We start from the raw sequence: 21,940 nt of genomic DNA, 5'->3' as shown, positions 1-21,940 counted from the left end.
AGCAAAAAGTTCTTTTCCCACCTGATATAATCTGCATGAGACTTTTGGCATCCTTTTTTTATAAATACATTTTTTAAATAAGAAAGTCTCAAATATTTCAGAAGTAGTTTGAACAAAAAGTAATCCAATAATACTTTTTAAGATACTAGATTTGTAATACTGTCCCATCAATTATACTTCTCTAGTGAAAAAAAATATGGGATAAAAAAAAGGTATTCTGAGATATTCACAAAGAAAAGCTGAGCACCAACCGTCACATGACAAAAATAAGTGGAAGTAGGAAGATGGTGCTTAAAAGTTAAATTTACCTGTTAATATTTTCTCACTAAAATAAGTATCAGGCGTTCCACAATTTCTAAACTGTAGATTAACATTAATTAACTGATTGTGAATTAACTAAGGACTAAAGCTAAGAACCCAAGACACTGGTATTTTAAATGACATGATTTCTATCTGCAAACTTATTTATTAGTCTTGTACTTTTCTTAGCCATCGCCTAGCAAAGAATTGCAGACACTAAGTTATCTTCTCAGAAAGATAAATAGGGAATAGGGAATAGTAGAAAACTATAGTTTGAAACTGAAAGTCTAGACTGACAGAAAAACACTTTCCTTTGTTTACAAAATTAAAGAGTACAAAAAACTTTCATTAACCAAGTTTCATCTACAAGTGAGAATTTGTAAGTATAGAAATGCCTCATTTGTCTGGCATAATAAAAAAAATTAGAAACAGTTTTAAAAACTTAATTTTTCATAACGTTATGATTTTGAGCAGAAATCTATTACATAGAAATGAAATTTAACTTTCAGTCAACTGTCTTAATAACAGAGAGTTATCTTATTTATCAATATACAATTATAATACTACTTTGATCCTCTCTAATCCCTCCAGAAGACTTTGACTGTTTTTCCCACACTACTAAACTGTCAAATGTAACTTTCTCTTGGGTGAAGTGTGCTCCCCATCCCCACAGTACCTTTTTAATCAGCTGTAGTAAGAGAAATTTGCTAGAACTGTAAACATAGCAAACAAATTCTGAGAAAGGAAGGCCCTGAATGGATTTTCCTATGCATAACTTTGTCACATTATTTTTGGCTGTTAAGATGATCTTCACAGTTTTCCTTTAGATTTTTCCTCTTTTCTTATAAAACACATCCAATTTCTTGCTTGAAAGATTAGAAAATTATAAAAGCCATTAAAAAATTTTTTCAAACTAACAGTTTGTAGGTACTGAGAATCAAAACATCATACCTTTCAGAAACGAGGCACTATATAATTCAATATTAAAAATACATGAAAAGATAGATCCAAGGGTTACTTCATTCTTCAAAGACCATTATCCTTCATGATATACTTAAATCTACAAATCTCCTCAGGATCTCTCTCCCACCTTTCTGTTTTTTGTTTTCTAAATATAATTTATCGGCAAATTGGCTAACATACAGTGTGTAAAGTGTGCTCTTGGTTTTTTATCCCACCTTTCTGAAATATATGTCTATACCTCAAAATACATGTGTTTCCTTGTGTAGAAAAAACTGAAGAAAGGAATTCTACTAAGGTTCAACTTACCATAAATATGTCCAGTGTAAATATGAGAGGTATCATAATCAAGTACTTTATTTGATGTTTCTACTTTAAATTCATTACTGAAAAGGGATGTATCCCTCTTCATCCGTAGGTTGAAATGTCTGCAAAACAGAGAAGAAACGGGAAAAAATGAAATTAAAAGGACCTAAATTTTAAACAATTTTTTGGTTAAATTTTTGGTCTGCAAAATATAAACTGTTTCACACAATTTGTCTACTTGGGAAATATACTGTCCAAGATTTCTCTTATAAAAATTTTGCTCTAAAACTCAATCTAGTTGTTATGACACAAATCTAAATTATATTCAATTAAACAATAACTGTCTAGGATATATTAAAGAATGAATGTGTCTATAGGCTGATTCCTACGTGGTAAAAACAAGTTCATTCCAACAGCAACTAAGTTGCTTGGACATAAAAACACGTTTCTAGACGCAATTACTATTATTCACCACTACCTGCCTTCTCTCTTTAGTTATTCTTCAATGTTGCCATTTCCCCCTACTCTTCACAACTCAAATAATACATTAAAAACTGGCACCTACATTAATGACTTCTCAGAAAAGCAAGTATGCATGCTCTTTCTCTTACACACACACACACACACACACACACACACACACACACACAACACGCACACACGCACGCACGCACACACATACAAAAGCACAGCTTTCAACTCTTATTTTTTCCTTGGGACTTTTAATTCTTCTGTCATTAGATCTTCCTCCGTTCAATTTGAGAAGCCCAAAAGACCATGATATTAGCTGAAATCATACTCAATTGTCCTCTATAAACTAACAAGAAAGACCAAAATATTGAGGTGAAAATAAAGAATCTAGGGTTGAGTCAAACTTGAAATCAAATCTTATGTCTAAAATCTACTAGCCAAGGATTGCAGTCTGTCAAATGAAGATAATACATTCTATCTTGTAAAACTTTTTTAAGGGCTACACAGTACCCGGCACATAGGAGATGTATAATAAATGGCAACTAATTAGCTATCATTACTAAACTCTTAAAAGTATATCAAGTCTCTTTTATAACTGTCATAAAAGTCTGCACATAGCACAATTTCTACTCAATGAATCTGAACTAAAGTGTTCAATTAGCAAGTGCCAAATGTTAGTAGGATATGGAGTAACTAGAACTCTCCCACATGGCTGGTAGAAGTACAAAATGGTGAAATCACTTTGGAAAACTGGCACTTTTTTTTTTTTTTTTTCAACGTTTATTTATTTTTTTGGGACAGAGAGAGACAGAGCATGAACGGGGGAGGGGCAGAGAGAGAGGGAGACAGAATCGGAAACAGGCTCCAGGCTCTGAGCCATCAGCCCAGAGCCGGACGCGGGGCTCGAACTCACAGACCGCGAGATCGTGACCTGGCTGAAGTCGGACGCTTAACCAACTGCGCCACCCAGGCGCCCCTGGCACTTTTTTTTAAGTTAAACATATGAAAACCCTCTGACCCACAATTCTATCCCAAGAGAAATGAAAGCAAAAGTCCATAAAAACAAATTGGACACAAATGCCCATAGCAGTTTTGTAATAGACCAAAACTGGAAATAACCCAAATGTCTATCAACAAGTAAAGAGATAAAGACTGTGACTTATTCATACAATGGCAAACTACTCAGCAATAAAAAATATCAAGCTACTAAAAAATACACACTTTTGTGAAGACATAAAAGAACATATATAGCATAAGTCCATATATATGTAATCTAGAATAGGCAAAAAGCTATCTATACAGAAAGTGGACTGGTGGTTGCCTGGGGTAGAGAGACACTAAGGGTAAAGGCAGATGAAGGAACTTTTTGCTATGATGAACAGGTTCTATATCTTAATTTGAATGGCAGTTACACAAGTATATAAATTTGTCAAAACCTAACTCACACTATACACATGAAATGAGTACTGTTGACCTTTGAACAACATGGGTTTGAAGTGTCTGGGTCCACTTATACATAGAATTTTTTCCATAAATACAGTACTGTACTGCTTTCTTAATAACATTTTTTCTCTAGCTTACTTTAAGAATACATATGACATACAAAATATGTGTTCATCAACAGTGTATATAATCAGTAAGGCTTCCAGTCAACAAGAGGCTATCAGTAGTTAAGTATTGGGGGAGTCAAAGGTGTACATGGGTTTTTGACTGCATCGGAGGGTTGGTGTCCCAACCCCCACACTGTTCAAGGGCCAACTGTGTATTTTATTTTATGTAAATTATACTTCATGCTCACTTTGGCAGCACATATACTTTAAAAAAATGTAAATTATACTTTAATAAAATTTATTGTAAAGAAAAAACTCACTTTTCAAGTAAATATGGTCAACACAGTATACTTATTAGCTTCAGAAAGAGTGTCCCTTTTTCAACTTTATATTTTCTTTAATTTCATGTCAACTGTGGCACTCTTTTATTTTGAGGTTGTACTCATTTTTTTACTTGCCTAAAACTCTCACGAAACCACTCCTAAAGCTTCTCAGGTGTTGTTTCAAGGACTCTACACTAGGAAAAGCATCCTTAGAACCTTAAGCTTTCAATCTCCTGCCCCAAATAATCAACAAAGCCAAACAAAGTTAAAAATAGACTATCGTGAATAAACAGGAATCCTGCCTGAATTCTTGCTGCACATTGTCTTTTCATAAGATTATTTTTGCTAACTGACAGGAAATTCTTGAATGTATATGCAGGTGTAAATATATACATTATTTTTAAAGGATCACAGTACTCTGAAAAACCATTAACTTATCATTATATATATTTTTAATTCACTGTACAATTACTATCTGAAAACGAACACTTTTGTTAAAGAGACTAAAACACTAAATGTCCAACGGCTTAATATATTTATCATTCAGGATTTATTATTCAGCAAAACTGTTATGCCCTAAAACTGTTACAAACAGAGCATATTCTATATGCAAAAAAGGGAAGATATAAGCTTCAGAAAGACATTTAAGTTCAATATAAGAACAATCTATGCTACACTCCCTACCCCTAAAAAATAGTTCTACATCACTTAAAATGTCTAAGCACATAGCAAATATAGAGGGATGTTGTAATACAATTTAAGAACACTTAGGGGCGCCTGGGTGGCTCAGTCGGTTAAGCAGCCGACTTCGGCTCAGGTCATGATCTCGCGGTCTGTGAGTTCCCCGCGTCGGGCTCTGTGCTGACAGCTCAGAGCCTGGAGCCTGTTTCAGATTCTGTGTCTCCCTCTCTCTGACCCTCCCCCATTCATGCTCTGTCTCTCTCTGTCTCAAAAATAAATAAACGTTAAAAATTAAAAAAAAAAACACTTAAAGCAGGTACCTTCCAACCCTGATACTGACAGCATAAGAAAATCATCTCACATGTACAAAATATTATTCTCTATATTGATTTAAATTGGACTAAATCGTATATAAAATCAGTTCTCAATTACCCATGCATAGTCAGTCAGGTCATGATCTCACAGTTCGTGAGATCGAGCCCCATATCAAGCTCTGTGCTGATACCACAGGAGCCTGCTTGGGATTCTCTCTCTCTCTCTCTCTCTCTCTCTCTCTCTCTGCCCCTTCCCTGCTCACGTGTGCACATGTACACACACACACACACTCTCTCTCACTCTCTCTCTCTCTCTCTCCCCCCTCTCTAAATAAATAAATAATATTTTGAAAAATCAAGCATGTATCAACAAAAGAGGAAACGGAATGACAGTGAGGCTGAAAGGCAGGCAAATGGTAGATAGAAGCCAAATTGAGTTAAAGTTTGTCACAATCTATGAAACAGATTAACTATGAATAAATAATCAGAAGCTGGGCATAATTTATTCCATTAACTAAGCCACTGAATTCAAATTCCTTAATTTTAATTCTACTACCATCTGTTTAATATATATCTTTATGCTATTTTAATATTTCTATGAATTATAAATTCTTTGCCACCTCTGTATTAAACATAATACAAAATAATAATAAATACATTCTACTTTCCAGTTTCTCAATAAGCCCTGAATAAAAAACTATCTGAAAACTTGGCTTTTAGTTGTTTAAACTTTTGGCTCAAAGGCCAGAAAAAGTATAGTGAACACTGCCTTATAAAGTCATTATACTCTGGAAAAACAGTTTGATGATTCATCAGAAGTTCCTAGAATGACCCTAATATGTTCCTAATATGTTCCTAATGTTCCTAATATGACCCAGCAATTCTTCTTCAAGGTATACAGCCAAAAAACTTAAAATCGGGGACTCAAACAGATTCTTGTACACCAATGTTTATAAGAACATTATTCACAATAGCAAAACATGGAAACAACCCAAATGTCCCCCAGCAGATGGATTAAAAAAGTGTATGTATAAGTGGTATAAACGCACAATGGATTATTCAGTCTTAAAAAGGAAAGAAGCTCTGATATATGCTACAACATGGATGAACCTTGAAAGCACTTTGCTACGTCAAACACAAAAGGACAAAGATGGCATGACTCCATTTATGGGAGGTACCTAGAATAAGCAAATTCCTAGACATAGAAGGTAGAATAGAGGTTACCAAAGACTGATGAGAAGGCAGAGAGGGGGAATTAGTTTGATGGGTATAGAGTTTCTGTTTGAAAAGATGAAAAAGCTATGAAAGGGGATAATGGTGGTAGTTGCACAACACTATGAATGTACTTAATGCCACTGAACTGCATACACTTAAAAATGGTTTTGTCAGGGCGCCTGGGTGGCTCAGTCGGTAAAGTGTCCAACTTCGCTCAGGTCATGATCTGGCGGTTTGTGAGTTCAAGCCCCATGATGGGCTCTGTGCTGACGGCTCAGAGCCTGGAGCCTGTTTCAGATTCTGTGTCTCCCCCTCCCTCGGCCCCTCCCATGCTCATGCTCTGTCTGTCTCTGTCTCTCAATAATAAATAAATGTTAAAACTTTTTTTTAATGGTTCTGGGGCGCCTGGGTGGCTCAGTCGGTTAAGTGTCCAACTGCGACTCAGGTCATGATCTCAGGGTTCGTGAGCTCGAGCCCCGCATCAGACTCTATGCTGACAGCCTGGAGCCTGCCTCAGATTCTGTGTCTCCTTCTCTCTCTGCTCCTCGCCCCTCACACTCTGTGTGTGTCTCTCTGTCAAAAATAAATAAACATTAAAAAAAAATTTATCTTTAAAAAATGGTTTTGTGGAGGGGTGCCTGGGTGGCTCAGTCGGTTAATCATCCAACTTTGACTCAGGTCATGATCTCGCAGTTCGTGAGTTCGAGTCCGCAACGGGCTCTGTGCTGACAGCTCGGTACCTGGAGCCTGCTTCAGATTCTGTGTCTCCCTCTCTCTCTCTGCCCCTTCCCTGCTCAGTCTCTCTCTCTCTCTCTCTTAAAAAATAAACATTAAAAAAAAAAAAAAAGTCGAACTAACACATGCTGAGTGCTATAGTTGTCTTAATGTAATATTACCAGTCTCTGTGAACAAATCGTCTTTTAAAACCTGAACAGATCTGAACAAATAAGATAATAAAGAGACAAAAATATAATATTATTTAACTTTCACTGAATATATTTTAATAGTAGCATAAGAAATTTTCTTTATTAATGCTTAAGCCACTTTTAAGACTAAGACTAGGGGCGCCTGGGTGGCGCAGTTGGTTAAGCGTCCGACTTTAGCCAGGTCACGATCTCGCGGTCCGTGAGTTCGAGCCCCGCGTCGGGCTCTGGGCTGACGGCTCAGAGCCTGGAGCCTGTTTCTGATTCTGTGTCTCCCTCTCTCTCTGCCCCTCCCCCGTTCATGCTCTGTCTCTCTCTGTCCCAAAAATAAATAAACGTTGGAAAAAAAAAATTAAAAAAAATAAATAAATAAATAAATAAATAAATAAATAAAAGACTAAGACTAAACTGTCCCCTTTTACTATGTTTCTTTCAGTAAGTTTAATTTTCTTATTATTATTATAGCACACTCATCAAAGATAAACTTTAAATTTAAAACCATGGGAAAAAAAGATAAACTTTAGATTTTCTTTGAGAGGGAAGATGCTCTGTATAAAGAACATTATCTGCACCTGGGATGTTCTTCTACCCTCAGATTGAACCACTATATTAATTCTATAGATCAACAGTATTTTGTCTCTCATCTTAATTATACTAGTTCCACCGGAATTCTTTCTTGGCTTTCCTCTTACAGTAAAAACGTAAAGAATGGAGTGAAATTACAGGAGGGCAAAATCAGTTAACAAATGACAGTAATTTAAAAAAACATAAACAGGTCCCAATTCTCTACCTTCAGTGCTTTGAAGATATAGCTGTACCAAATGGTTCTCCTTTCTAGGCTTTAGAAAAGCACTCTATATCTAAACCAAATAAATAGAGGTACCAGAACCACCTTAGGTGCAGAACAACAAAATAAATTTTGTTTAGGATACAATTCTATAAAAGTTTCTGGAAGGTCATGTACCTTCTACATCTGTGTATACAGAAATACCTTTCCTTTAGATTACAACAGTTACAACATTAAGAATACTGAGTAAAAAGAAGCTACCTTTTTCCATATGATTGCTATTTTGACTAAAGAGAGTATGGCCTTGATTCTCAGAAGAAAATAACAATGGATAAAAGGTATATCCCTTGAACTGAAGTCATACTAGGACAAAAAGCCTCAAATAATGAAGTACCATAACAACATAGAGAAGAAACCTAAAAGCAAAAGCCTTGCTTAAAAGTGTGTCAGTGTAGGGGCACTTGGGTGGCTCAGTCAGTTAAGTGTCACACTCTTGGTGTTCAGCTCAGGTCATAATCTCATGGTTTGAGGGACTGAGTCCTGTGTTGGGCTCTGCACTGACAGCGTGGAGCCTGCTTGGGATTCTCTCTCCCCTCTCTAGCTCTTTCTCTGTCCCTCCCCTGCTCCCACTTTCTCTCTCTCAATAAATAAATAGACTTTAAAAAAAAAAAAAATATGTTCGTGTAATCCAACAGTCCCAGGGACCAGGACTCTCATCATGAATAGAGGTCTATCATGTCTGAGTGAAAACAGACCTATGGTAGACCTGGCTCAATGACTCCTAGAAATAAAACTATACTTCCTAATAAGACATCCCTGATATCTCTGGTTGTATCTCTTTTTGATGTTGTTGTTTATTTTTTTTATTTATTTTGAGAAGGAGGGAGAGCACACACATGCACAAAAGAGAGCATGTACACTCAAGCGTGAGGGAGGGGTTAAACAGAGAGGGAGAGAGAAGCCCAAGCAGGCTCCTCACTATCAGCCCAGAGCCTGATGTGAGGCTCAATCTCACAAATCATGAAATCATGACCTGAGCCAAAATCAAGAGTCAGACACTTAGTGACTGAGCCACCCATGTGCCCCATGATCTTTATCTCTTAACATTCACTTTATTCTTTTTTTTTTTTAATGTTTATTGAGAGAGAGAGAGCAAGTGAGCGCACAAGCAGGGAAAGGGCAGAGAGAGAGGGAGAGAGAGAATCCCAAGGAGGCTCCATGCTGTCAATGCAGAACCTGACACAGGGCTCAATCCCACAAATCATGAGATCATGACCTGAGCCAAAATCAAGAGTCAGATGCTTAACCAACCAATTGAGACACTCAGGTGCCCCAACATTCACTTTATTCTTAATAAAGATCCTTGAAAGAGTCTCCATAAGTTCCCAATGTTAATATATCACTATGAGTCATATATCCAGTTTACTTCCACTAGTGCACTTTTTGAAATAGAGAAGTCCTTTTTTCAAGTGATCTTTAAAATGCCAATATAAAATCCTTTTTTCAAAAGTCCTTTAAAAAGCATATATATATAAAGGCATATATATTTCTTATATATATATATATATACATACATATATATATATGTGTGTATATATATATATAGTGTGTGTGTGTGTATATATATATATATATATATAATTTTTTTTTAAAAGGAATAAAATAGAACAGATTGGTAGAAGGGGAAAGGGCATAGTCAGCCCACGGGCACCCCACTGGGCAGTACCTGAGGCAACCACCCCAGAAATTCTAGGGCTATACAGTCTGAAAGACATAGTTTCAGGCTTATCTGTTGATCCTGAGGTAGATAAATTACATTAAATATGCAAAAATACATAAGCTTCTTTGTAAGAAGACAAATATATATAGATCATTAATGTAAGTCTTTCCCATATAAAGAAGAGGCAATCTACCATAATGGCAAGATTACAGAACACAAGACTACATGTATTTTACATTATTTTAAAATAAGTAAATTTATCTACTGGAGAGGATAAAAAGTGTTCTGTAAACCCTTTCTGACTTTATGTAACTACTTCAACCAAATAACTGACAAGCAAAACTACTATATACAGGCATACCTCATTTTTTTTAAGATTTCATTTTTAAGCAATCTCTACACCCAACGTAGGGCCTGAACTCACAAACCCTAAATCAAGAATCGTATGCTCTATCAACCGGGCCAGCCAGGTGTCCCCAGGCATACCTCGTTTATTGTGCTTCACTTTATTATGTTTTGCAAATATTGTGTTTTTTACTAACTGAGGGTCCGTAGCAACCTTGCATCCAACATGTCTACTGGTGCTATTTTTCCAACAGTTTTTGCTCACTTCATATCTCTGTGTCACATTTTGGTAATTCTCACAATATTTCTAACTTTTTCATTATTATTGTATTTGTTATAGTGATCTGTGATTAGTGATTACAACTTACTGAAAGCTCATACTGATGCATTTAGTATTTCTTAGCAATAAAGTATTTTTTACTGAAGATATGTATATTTTTTTTAGACAATTCTACTGCACACTGAACAGACTACAGAGTAGTGTAAACATAACTTTTATATGCACTTGGAAACCAAAAAATTCATTTGATTTGTTTCACTGCAATATTCACTTTACTGCAGTGGTCTGGAACCAAACTTGCAATATCAGATATTTAATATAAATCAAACATGTAAAATCATAAAAATCACCTAAATTTATTAATTTCACAAATCAGATAAGGCTGATTTGACCTAGACCACACAAATAAAATTAGAGCTTGAATCTGAACCAAATTCTTTAATTAATCAACCAATGATCTTTCTACCATATCAAGATACCATTCCGTGCGTAGGATATATAAGCGAGCTCCAAAATGGCAAAATACAGGACATTTTCCTAGTGAAAGACTGACTTAAAAAGCGTAATCAGGGGTGCCTGTGTGGCTCAGTCAGCTGAGTGTCCCAACTCTTGGTATGATCTCGCAGTCATGAGATCAAGCCCGTGTTGGGCTCTGTGCTTTAAGCGTGAAGCCTGCTTGGAATTTTCTCTTTCCGTCTCTCTCCGCCAACCCCCTCAAAATAAATAAATAAACATTACAAAAAAAAAAAAAAAAAAGGTGTAATCAGTGGTATTGTTATGCCTAAAAGAAAAAATGTCAATGGAAGGGCATTAAAAGAAAGGGATCAAGACTCGCAGTATACATACAAAGAAAGTGATGAGTATCACGAACTTGATTCTTGATGCTATTCCCTCATTCTGTAATTATTTACTGAGCACTTACTAGGACAAGCACAGTGCTAAGGTGGGAGATACAGGTATGAACAACACAATTCACAGAATACACGATAGTTTACACATGGTTAGTGAGCAGGAAGGAAGGTAGCACGGGAGGAAAGAAAGAAGGTCTTGTAGTGACAAGTGCTATGAGGAAAAACAAATAAGAAAAAAAGGACAGAACAGTAAGAGGAAAGAAGGATGTTATTTTACAAAAGGTGCTAGGAAGGGGTGCCTGCTGGCTCAGTTGGTAGAGCATGCAACTCTTGATCTCAGGGTTGTAGGTTCCAACCCCACGTTGAGAACAGAGTTTACTTAAAAATAAAATCTTAAAATAAAAAAAAAGATGCTAGTAAAGGTCTCTGAATACATAACATTTGAGCAGAGACTTGAATGAAGTGAAGGAGCAAGAGCCACGTGGTTATGCAGGAGAGGTAGGGAAGGGTTTCAGGCAAAGGAACTACAAGCACAAAGACATGCACTGTGTGCTAGAGAAAAATCACTGGGGCTACAGTGGTAAAAAGGAGAAACTTAAAGGAAATAAAGAACAACAAACCCACCTCAAAGTTAGCAGAAGGAAAGAAATAATAAAGATCAAAACAGAAATCAATGAAATACGCAATAAAAAGACAATCCAGAAGTTCAGTGAAACAAACCGCTGATTCTTTGAAAAGCAAAACAAACCTTTAGCTGCACTCACCAAGAAAAAAAAGAGGGCTCAAATAAATAAAATTAGAAATGAAAAAGAAGTTACAGCTGATACTACAAAAATACAAAGGATCATAAGAGAATACTACACACAATTATATACCAGTAAATCGCACAACCTACGAAAAAATGGATAAATTCCTAAAACATACAATCTTCCAAGACTAAACCATAAAGAAATAGAAAATCTGAATATATCAAATATTAGCAAAGAGACTAAATCAGTAATCAAAAACCTCTAGGACCAGATAGATTCACTGGTGAATTCTATCAAACATTCAAAGAAGATTTCATACCTATCCTTCTCAAACTCTTCCCAAAAAGTATAAAAGGAAGAAACACTTCCAAACTCACTTTACAAGGCCAGCACTGCCCTGAAAACAAAACCAGACAAGACTACCAAAAAAAAAAAAAAGAAAAATTACAGGCCAACAACCTTGATAGATATAGATGCAAAAATCCTCAATAGAGTATTAGCAAACAAATTCAGCAATACATTTAAAGGATCACACACTGGAGCACCTGGGTGGCTCAGTTGATTAAGAATCGAACTCCAGGTTTCAGCTCACATCATGATCTCACAGTTCGTGAGTTCAAGCCCCACACTGGACTTTGTACTTATGGTGCAGAGCCTGCTTGGGATTTTCTCTCCCTCTCTCTCTCTCTCTCTCTCTCTGCTCCTCCCCTACTTTCACTCTCTATCTCAAAAATAAATAACCTTTAAAAAAATAAATAAAAATAAAGGATCATACACTATGATCAGGTGAGATTTATTCCAGCAATGCAAGGCTGGATCAACACAAGGAAATCAGTCAACGTGAAACACCACATCAAAAAAATGAAGGATAAAAATCATATGGTCACCTCAATAGATGCAGAAAAAGCATTTAACAAAATTCAACATCCATTTATAATAAAAACTCAACGAAATGGGTATAGAGGAAATGTAGTGAAATATAGAGGAAATATAGTGAAAGCCAAGTTTGATAAACTCAGCTAACATCATACTCAGTGAAAAGAAAGCTGAGTCTGATTTGGGCTCAGGTAATGATCTCACGGTTGGTGAGTTTGGGCCCCACGTTGGGCTCTGTGCTGACAGCTTGGAGCCTGGAGCCTACTTCAGATTCTGTGTCTCCCTCTCTGCCTGCCCCTCCACTGCTCGCTCGCTCGCTCTCTCTCTCTCAAAAATGAAATACATACTTAAAAAATAAATAAATAAAACTGAAAGCTTTTCCTAAAATCAAGACAAGGATGTCTACTCTCACCACTTTTATTCAAAATGGTACTGAAAGTCTTAGCTTCAGCTATCAGACAAAAAAAAAAAAAAAAAAGAAAGAAACAGAGAGAAAGAAAAAGAAAAAAAAAAAAACAAAAAGAATCCAAATTGAAAAGGAAGAAGTAAAACTGTCACTCTTGGCAAATGACATGATACTGTATATAGAAAACACTTAAGATGCCACCAAAAACTATGAGAACTAAAAAAAATGAGTTAAGTTGCAGGATACAAAATCAATACACAGAAATCTGTTGCATTTCTGTGAGCTAATAACAAACTATCAAAGAGAAATTAAGAAAACAATCCCATTGGGACATCTGGGTGGCTCAGTCAGTGGAGCATCTGACTCTTGATTTCAGCTCAGGTCATGATCCCAGGGCCGTGGGATCAAGTCCTATGTGGGCTCAGCGTGGAACCTATTTGAGATTCTCTCTCCACTGCCCATCTCCCCTGCTCACACAGTCTCTATCCCTCTCTCCCCTCTAAAATAAAGAAAACAATCCCATTTACAATAGCACCAAAAAGAATAAAATATTCAGGAATAAATTTAACCAAAGAGGTGAAAGACTTGTACACTGAAAACTACAAGATACTGATAAAAGAAGACACAAGTAAATGCAAAGATACTCCATAATCATGAATTAGAAGAATTAACTGTTAAAATGTCCATATTATCCAAAGAAATCTACAGATTCTAAGCAATACCTATCAAAAATCTCAATGCCATTTTTCACAGAGCCAGAACAAATAAGGAATCATAAAAGATACCAAGTAGCCAAAGCTATCTTGAGAAAGAACAGAAATTGGAGGTATTGCACTCCCTGACTTCAAACTGTTACAAAGGTATAGTAATCAAAACAGTATGGTACTCACATAAAAAGAGACACACAGATCAATGAAACAGAATACAAAGCTCAAAAATAAGCCCACACATATATGGTCAGTTAATTGACACAAAAGAGCCAAGAACATAAAATGAGGAAAGAACAGTCTCTTCAATAAAAAGTGCTAGGAAAATTGGACATCTACATGCAAAGAATGAAACTGGATCATTTCCTTAAGCCAGACACAAAAAATAACTCAAAATGCACTGGAGACTTGAATGTAAGAACTAAAAATACAAAATTCCTAGAAGAAAACACAGGTGGTTAAGTTTCTTGATATTGGCCTTAGCAATATTTGTTTTGGATCTGACTCCAAAGGCAAGGGAAACAAAAATAAATGAGACTACATCAAACTAAAAAAACTCTGGCAGAGCATGCATAAATAAATAAATAAATAAATAAATAAATAAATAAAACAAAAAGGCAAACTACTGAATGAGAAAAAATATTTGTAAATCATATATCCAACAGAAGGTTTACATATAATATATATAAAGACCTCATACAACTAAACAACAACAAAACAACCGGATTAAAAAATGAGCAGTGGACCTGAATAGATACTTTTCCAAAGAAGACATACAGATGGCCAATAGGCACATGAAAAAATGTTCAGCATCACTAATTATCAGGGAATTACAAATCAAAACCACAATGACCTACCACTTCACACCTGTTAGAATGTCTATTATCAAAAAAGCAAAAAATAGAAAAGTGTTGGAGAGGATGTGGAGAAAGGGAACTATTATGCACTGCTGGTAGCAATGTAAACTGATGCAGTCACTATGAAAAACAGTATGGAGATTCCTCAAAAAATTAAAAATATGATCCAACTATTCAATTTCTGTGTATTTATCTGATGAATACAAAAACAATTCAAAAAAACATACGCACCCCATGTTCACTGAAGTATTATTTATGATAACCAAGATATGGAAACAACCTAAGTGTCCAGTGATGAATGAACGGTGTGTGTATGTGTATATACATACACATATATGCATGCATGCAATGGAATACGATACTTGGCCATAAAAAAGAAGGAAAGCTTGCCATCTGCGACAACATGCATGGATGGAACTTGACAGTACTGTGCTAAGTGAAATGAGTCAAACAGAGAAAGACAAGTACCATATGATTTCACTTATATGTGGAATCTAAAACACAAAGCAAAACAAAACAAAAACAAACTCACAGATACAGAGAACAGACTGGTAAGTTACCAGAGGAGAAGGGGGTTGGGAGATGGGCGAAATGGGTAAAAGGGCTCAACCGTACAGTGATAGATGATAACAAAATGGATGTTTATTACTTCTAGAATATGAAAATACCGAATAATAATGTTGTATACCTAAAACTTACATGATGTTATGCATCAATTTTACTTCATAAATAAATAAATAAACAAACAAACAGTGAAAAAAAATAGGGGAGGAGAGCAGAAGATAAGGTAGGAAAATAGAATCTAGTTCAGAGAAGGGACTCCAAAACCTTCCTGAATTAATGAAGACTTGTCTGGGCAGCTAGCACATTATTCATTATGTGGGAAACACTCTAAAACATCTCTATGATTATATCCCTTCATACTACAATATTCCCTATTCCCTTTGGGAGAAGTAAGGGATGGGAAGGAAACATGCCCTTCTGCATTCATTCTCAGTGTTCAGATCTCTTTTTTAAAGATAAAACCTACCATTATCTCTTCCCTATGCTCCTCAATTATTCCACTCCTGTCCAAATTTTCCTGCCACTGTTAACCATCCAGATCCAGGGAGGCCTGAGGATCCAAACCCCTCCTCCAAGCTACTCCCAGGCTCCACTCATCCAACTGTAGCTATTCAAGTAGCTCAGGTTTCCTTACCTCTGGAGATGTGAGTACTATATGCACTTCTTATCCTAAGTCTTCCTCCCACTTAAAATAAAGTTTCTGATGAAGCAGAGATACTGCTGCTTTGCTACAGCAGAACATTTGACAGCTTTCTGATTTGCTTTGCTGATCATCTCAACTTCCAGAAGAAAAAGAAAACAATGATAAGAACTTCTATTCTAGGCCTAACACTAATAAACTATGAATAACTGGTTGATGATGAAGTGATGAGAACTTAGGAAGAAGATACCACCACCATCTTACATTTATAGTTGGTAAAAATGAGAAAAGAAAAAACAGCATAAGATAGCAAAGATTTTAAAGAAGCAGATTCTTAAATGTTCACAGAAAGCACAAGTAAAATCTCCTATTTGAGGACTTTAAATACATAGAAGTGAAGTTTAATGACCATGTCTCAAAAACATCATCCAATATTACAATGGACAAAGTGACCTCTACAGGCTCTCAAAATAAAAAAATGTCAAAGGCTCACTAAGTCTGACAAGTGGGCGTAAGCTATTTGTGAAACTGACACATAAAAATATTTTGGGAGTCACGTATATGGTCAGAACAGTTTTACTATGGACCAAAATCAGAAACAAAAAACAATGAATGCTGCTCGTAACAGAACTATTTGTCCCATTCCATCATTTCTAAGATTCTTGATATGCTAGACTTCATGTTCATACATGGTTTGTTGGTTCAGGATTATTCTCCCAGAAATGACAGTTTGGGAACCTAACTAATACAGAGTGATTACAATTTAAGATTTCAGAGATACACACAAATGAACAATTTATTAAGTTACTTAACATGTTTGCACTTCACACATTTAATAAAAATTAGCTATAAAAATTAATTTAATAAAAATTAACCAAAATATCTTTTGCTATACTCAAAAGATAACTGGGTCCTTATAATCAACCACCACAGAATTAGTAGAGATGGCTACTCAGAGATATTGGCCTAATATGCTCTTATAACCAAAATGCCGAAAGATACATTGGCTATTAATCATGAATCATTAGAAACTCAAACCAAAAAAGAAGTTACTTTATTACCCTATTTATATGGGACTATGATGTATCCAAACCTGGACTACCATGTGCAATTAGATCCAGCAAGATCAATTAAACTAAACAAATTCAAAGAGTAAGTAACACAGATTAAGAATATTGCTAATATGCAGCATAACAAAAACAAAAAGCAGCAACTGACCACTCTCCTACTTGAAACACCATTTCCCTTGGCTTCCAGGATACCACACTCTCAGGCTTTCTTCTACTTTTCTTACCACTCATCAGTCTTTGCATTCCCTCCTCTACCTAAACTTAAAATGTTGGCATTTGGCAGTTCTCTCCTAGGCCCTCCTCATGAATTTCACAAAACATGTCCAAAACTGAACTTACGATTTCTCCTCAAATTTATAGCTGTTCCAGTATTCCCTATCTCAGTAAGTAGACCCAGTAGCCTTTTAGTTGTTCAAACCACAAAAGTCATCTTTGACTCCTTCTTTTATACCTCACTACCAAGTCCAATAAATTCTACCTTTTTTCTAAGTTTATTTATTCATTTTGACAGAGACAGAGACAGCACTAGTGAAGGAGGATCAGAGAGAGGGCGAGAGAGAGAATCCCAAGCAAGCTCCCTGCTGTCAACACAGACCCTGAAGCAGGGCTCAAACTCACGAAACCGTGAGATCATGACCTAAGCAGAAACCGAGAGTCACACGCATAACCAACTGAGCCACCTATGCACCCCTACCTTTAAAATATCTCCTAAATCTATTGACTCTCCTTCATCACCTCTAATACCACCTTAATCCAGGCTACCACCTCCCATGGGGACAGTGCAACAGCCTCCTAGATAGCCTCAATGCGTTGAGTTTAACTCTCTTCCAAACTATTCTTCATTCACAGCCAAACTGAACTTTTAAACCTTATACACTTAGTTACCATTAAAAACCTTCCACAGCTAGGTAAAAAACTTGTCACTGTAACTTACATAAACTCTCAAAAGATCTGGCTCTTACGTACATCTGCAGCCTCATCTGGAACCATTCTCCTTCACATTTTAAGCACAAGTCATACAAAATTCCTTTAATTCCATAAACATGCCACTTCTCATCTCAGTATCTTTGCACATGCTGTTTCCTCTGTCTAGAACACATCTTCCCCTTCTTTGGCTAACCAATTCCTCTTCTGTCATCCTTCCAGGATCAATTTATTTTTTTTTTTCAACATTTATTTATTTTTTGGGGACACAGAGAGACAGAGCATGAACGGGGGAGGGGCAGAGAGAGAGGGAGACACAGAATCGGAAACAGGCTCCAGGCTCTGAGCCATCAGCCCAGAGCCTGACGCGGGGCTCGAACTCACGGACCGCGAGATCGTGACCTGGCTGAAGTCGGACGCCCAACCGACTGCGCCACCCAGGCGCCCCCTTCCAGGATCAATTTAAATGCCATCTCCTAAGAGTGGCCTTCCCTGACCTCCAGACAAGATGGCATCTCCCAATGTTACCACAGCAATCTTCTGAACATTCCGTTCTTAGCATTTATCACAGCTGTCATTCCTAATCCAACACCTGCCCATCTCATGAATTCATAAACTCCTCATCAGCAAGGACCTGTCTTATTCAGTTACTCTATTACCAGCAACTATTAAAGTGCCTGGAATACATAAGGTGCTTAAAATATGAAAGTGGACTTAGTAAATTATAGCATATTAAAACTACAGAAACATCTCTTGTAGCTCAAATAAACTTAAACAACAACAACAAAATACACAATATATTTGTTCACTGAATCCAGCGATCAAAATTCCATAACAAGACTATTTGTCCCACACCAACATATCCAAAATTCTAAATACGCTAGACTTTTTGTCTATATTTGATTCGTTGGTTCAGCATTATTCTCCCGGTACAGACTGTTTTAGAAGGAGTTCGAAGCAGTTATAATGTAAGATTTCAGAGACACACACAAAAGAACAACTTGATTTTATCCCTATGTACAAGTATTAACAGTATGTCAACCCAGAGAAGCAAAGACTTGAAGAAGTTAGAAAAGATATGTATGATACAAGCAAATGAGGAAAGCAAGTATTCAGAAGCTTTTCAAAAAGAAACTATACATATAATTACCAAAGAATTTTTATTTTTTATTTTTTTTTTAAATTTTTTTTTCAATGTTTTTATTTATTTTTGGGACAGAGAGAGACAGAGCATGAACGGGGGAGGTGCAGAGAGAGAGGGAGACACAGAATCGGAAACAGGCTCCAGGCTCCGAGCCATCAGCCCCGAGCCTGACGCGGGGCTCGAACTCACGGACCGCGAGATCGTGACCTGGCTGAAGTCGGACGCTTAACCGACTGCGCCACCCAGGCGCCCCACCAAAGAATTTTTAAACACAGTTACCAGTTTAAAAGTATCACACAACTACATAAGATTTCACTGATGCTTAATAATACAATCCAAACAAGCATAACACCAATAAACTAAACATATCTGTTCAACAGTTACGTAAAAAATTTTCAAGTATAATGAAACAGGATAAACACTTAAATAACCTTTATAGGTGCCTGGGTGGCTCAGTCAGTTAAGAATCCAATACTTGATTTTGGCTCAGGTCATGATCTCTTTGTTCTTGGGATTGAGCTCCACATTGGGCCCCCCACTGACAGCAGGGCCTGCTAGGGATTCTCTCTCTCCCTCTCTCTCTCTGCCCTTCCCCCACTCATGTGCGCATGATCTCTAACTCTGTCTCTCTAAATAAATAAATAAACATTTAAAAATAAATAAATAACCTTTAGTCATAAAAAATCCTTGCTACACTTGTAAGAAACAGCACAACAACTTACATGGGGCTTAATCACATGAAGAAAAAAAAAACAAGAAGGGCTATGAATCTAAATTAAAACTAAGCTGGAATACTTATCTCATACAAAACCCAACTGCACCTGCAATATTTTAGAATGAAATACAATTTACATCTGAGGAAAGTGATAGATGAGTTTTTCTACTACTAAAATATACTTAACTTCTGACATTTACTAAGATCACCAACTCTAGGAACTGTGACATTAAATATAGATCAGATACAAACCTGTTTTTGATGAACTTTTAGAGGTAATGATGTATTAAAAGAATTAGAGTCAGAAAAGCACTTTTCCATAAAATTTTTTTTTAATGTTTATTTACTTTTCAGAGACAGAGTGTGAGACGGGGAGGGGCAGAGAGAGGGGGAGACAGAGAATCCAAATCAGGCTCCAGGTTCTGGGCTATAAGCACAGAGTCTGATGCGAGGCCCGAACCCAGAAACCACGAGATCACTACCTGAGCAGAAGTTGGACGCTTAACCGACTGGGCCACCCAGGTGTCCCAAAGCACTTTTGTTTTAGCAAATTCAATGCTAGTCTAGTCTATTCCATTCCATTCCCTTCCATTCCATTCCATTCTATTCTAAATAGGCTCCACACCCAATGTGGGGCTTGAACTCACAACACTGAGATTGAGTCGCATGCTCTACCAACTGAGCCAACCTGGTTCCCCCGAAACATGTTTTTAAACTCTTTCATTTCCTTCTCATTCTCTCATTCCATCTCTTCCACATAAAGCCTAGTAAGTGCTTAAAAACATGTAAAATAAAAATGATATTTCATGTTGAAATGTCTAAGAAGCTAAACTCAGAGCAATCATCAGCTCTCAATTTAGCTTTTTAAATACAAAATTAACATGAGCACAATAAGCTCTTGTTTTTTCTTATGATTCAGGAAGTAATTCAAATAGCCAGGGTCCCTTCAGATTTTTTTTTAAGTTTTATTTATTTATTTTGAGAGAGCAGCTGAACAAGCGAGTAGGGGGAGAGGCACAGAGAGGAAGAGACAAGAATCCCAAGCAGGCTCTGCTCTGTGCTGTCAGCACAGAGCCCAACACAGGGTTCCAACTCACAAACTGTGAGATCATGACCTGGCCAAGATCAAGAGCTGGACGTTTAACTGACAGAGCCACCCAGGTACCCCACCTTCAGATTTTTAAAAAAACATATTTGTTAGGCTTTTAATTTCCGTATAAAAAGAAAACAGGCAAGAATAAAGAATGTGACCTCCTAGAAAATCCATGACTAAAACAAAAAGCAGTATGAAATATAGTTTAATGATATATGCTAAAGAGCACTTCACCTGACATAAAGTAGGTATTACATAAATAGCCTTTTCCTTTACAAATTTTTGCTCAACCTTGCTCAAATTTTGCTGGGAAATATTTCATTGCCAAGTCAGTATTTTTCAAAATTTAGTTTTTCCTCAAGCACAATAATAGCATTTATACACAATTTAAATTTATTCTGTTTTTTTTTTTATTGTTCTGGCATCTGTTCTGTTTGTGCTCCCTGGATTCTTACTTCTGCTTCTCAAAGTATGCTTGTTTGTCTACAGAGTTAAAAGTGTCCTATCCGAGCTTTCTGCTACCCCACTAATGCTATGACAAAGATAAAATACAGACACGCCCAGACTAATAACCCAAATCTAGTCAGGATCCATAGAAAGGAATATTTATATCTTCTACAGATTACTTAGCCTTTATTCTTGATACCCTCATATTTTAGGAGTAGGGAGAATTTATGTTGCAAACTGCAAAAAAAAAATGTCAAATGTCTGACCATTTGTTTTAAACAGTTTGTGAACATATTACTAAGGCTATAGAAAGAATTATGTTGTCACAATCAGAAAAAAAGGAAACTTGTGAGTTTTCCAAAACATTTTACGGCACTTAAAAAAAAACCAGTATCTTTTTACATTATATACAAATCACATATTAGATAGAAACAATTTTTGATTTATTATGTACCCAAATAATTAAACACAACGACACAAAAAATAACTTACATGTTTTTATTTTTTTAATTTAGTTACTTTAGTTACTAATATATAGAATTTTAAAGCAGGAAAGGGCCGAAACATTATCACATCTAAAATTCAAGGTTTTACTGAGAGAACCGAGGATCATGAGAAATCTCTAGATAACCCACGTTAACTTCGAAGAGAACTCCACTCAGTCTCTGAATGATCACAATACTCCTTTCTCTACCTAGTTTATGACTGTTTCAATATATTTA

At 36.3% G+C, this 21,940-nt stretch overlaps 1 protein-coding gene across 1 annotated transcript in view; it reads right to left on the bottom strand.

Moving 5' to 3' along the window:
- The window catches only part of ADAM10 (ADAM metallopeptidase domain 10), a 137,700-nt gene that overhangs the window by 73,479 nt on the left and 42,281 nt on the right, over positions 1–21,940 (bottom strand). The window contains exon 3 of the mRNA XM_047075053.1: positions 1,570–1,688. Within this exon, the coding sequence (XP_046931009.1) occupies positions 1,570–1,688 (119 nt within the window). The remainder of the gene's footprint in view (positions 1–1,569; positions 1,689–21,940) is intronic.

This window comes from Lynx rufus, unplaced genomic scaffold (assembly GCF_022079265.1).
Source record: "Lynx rufus isolate CCGP_SWC_20201006 ecotype Redwood Valley unplaced genomic scaffold, mLynRuf1.p SCAF_13, whole genome shotgun sequence".
NCBI classification, from domain to species: domain Eukaryota; kingdom Metazoa; phylum Chordata; class Mammalia; order Carnivora; family Felidae; genus Lynx; species Lynx rufus.
The sequence above is the reverse complement of the archived record's forward strand: the minus strand, read 5'-3'. Positions and strand labels throughout refer to the sequence as shown.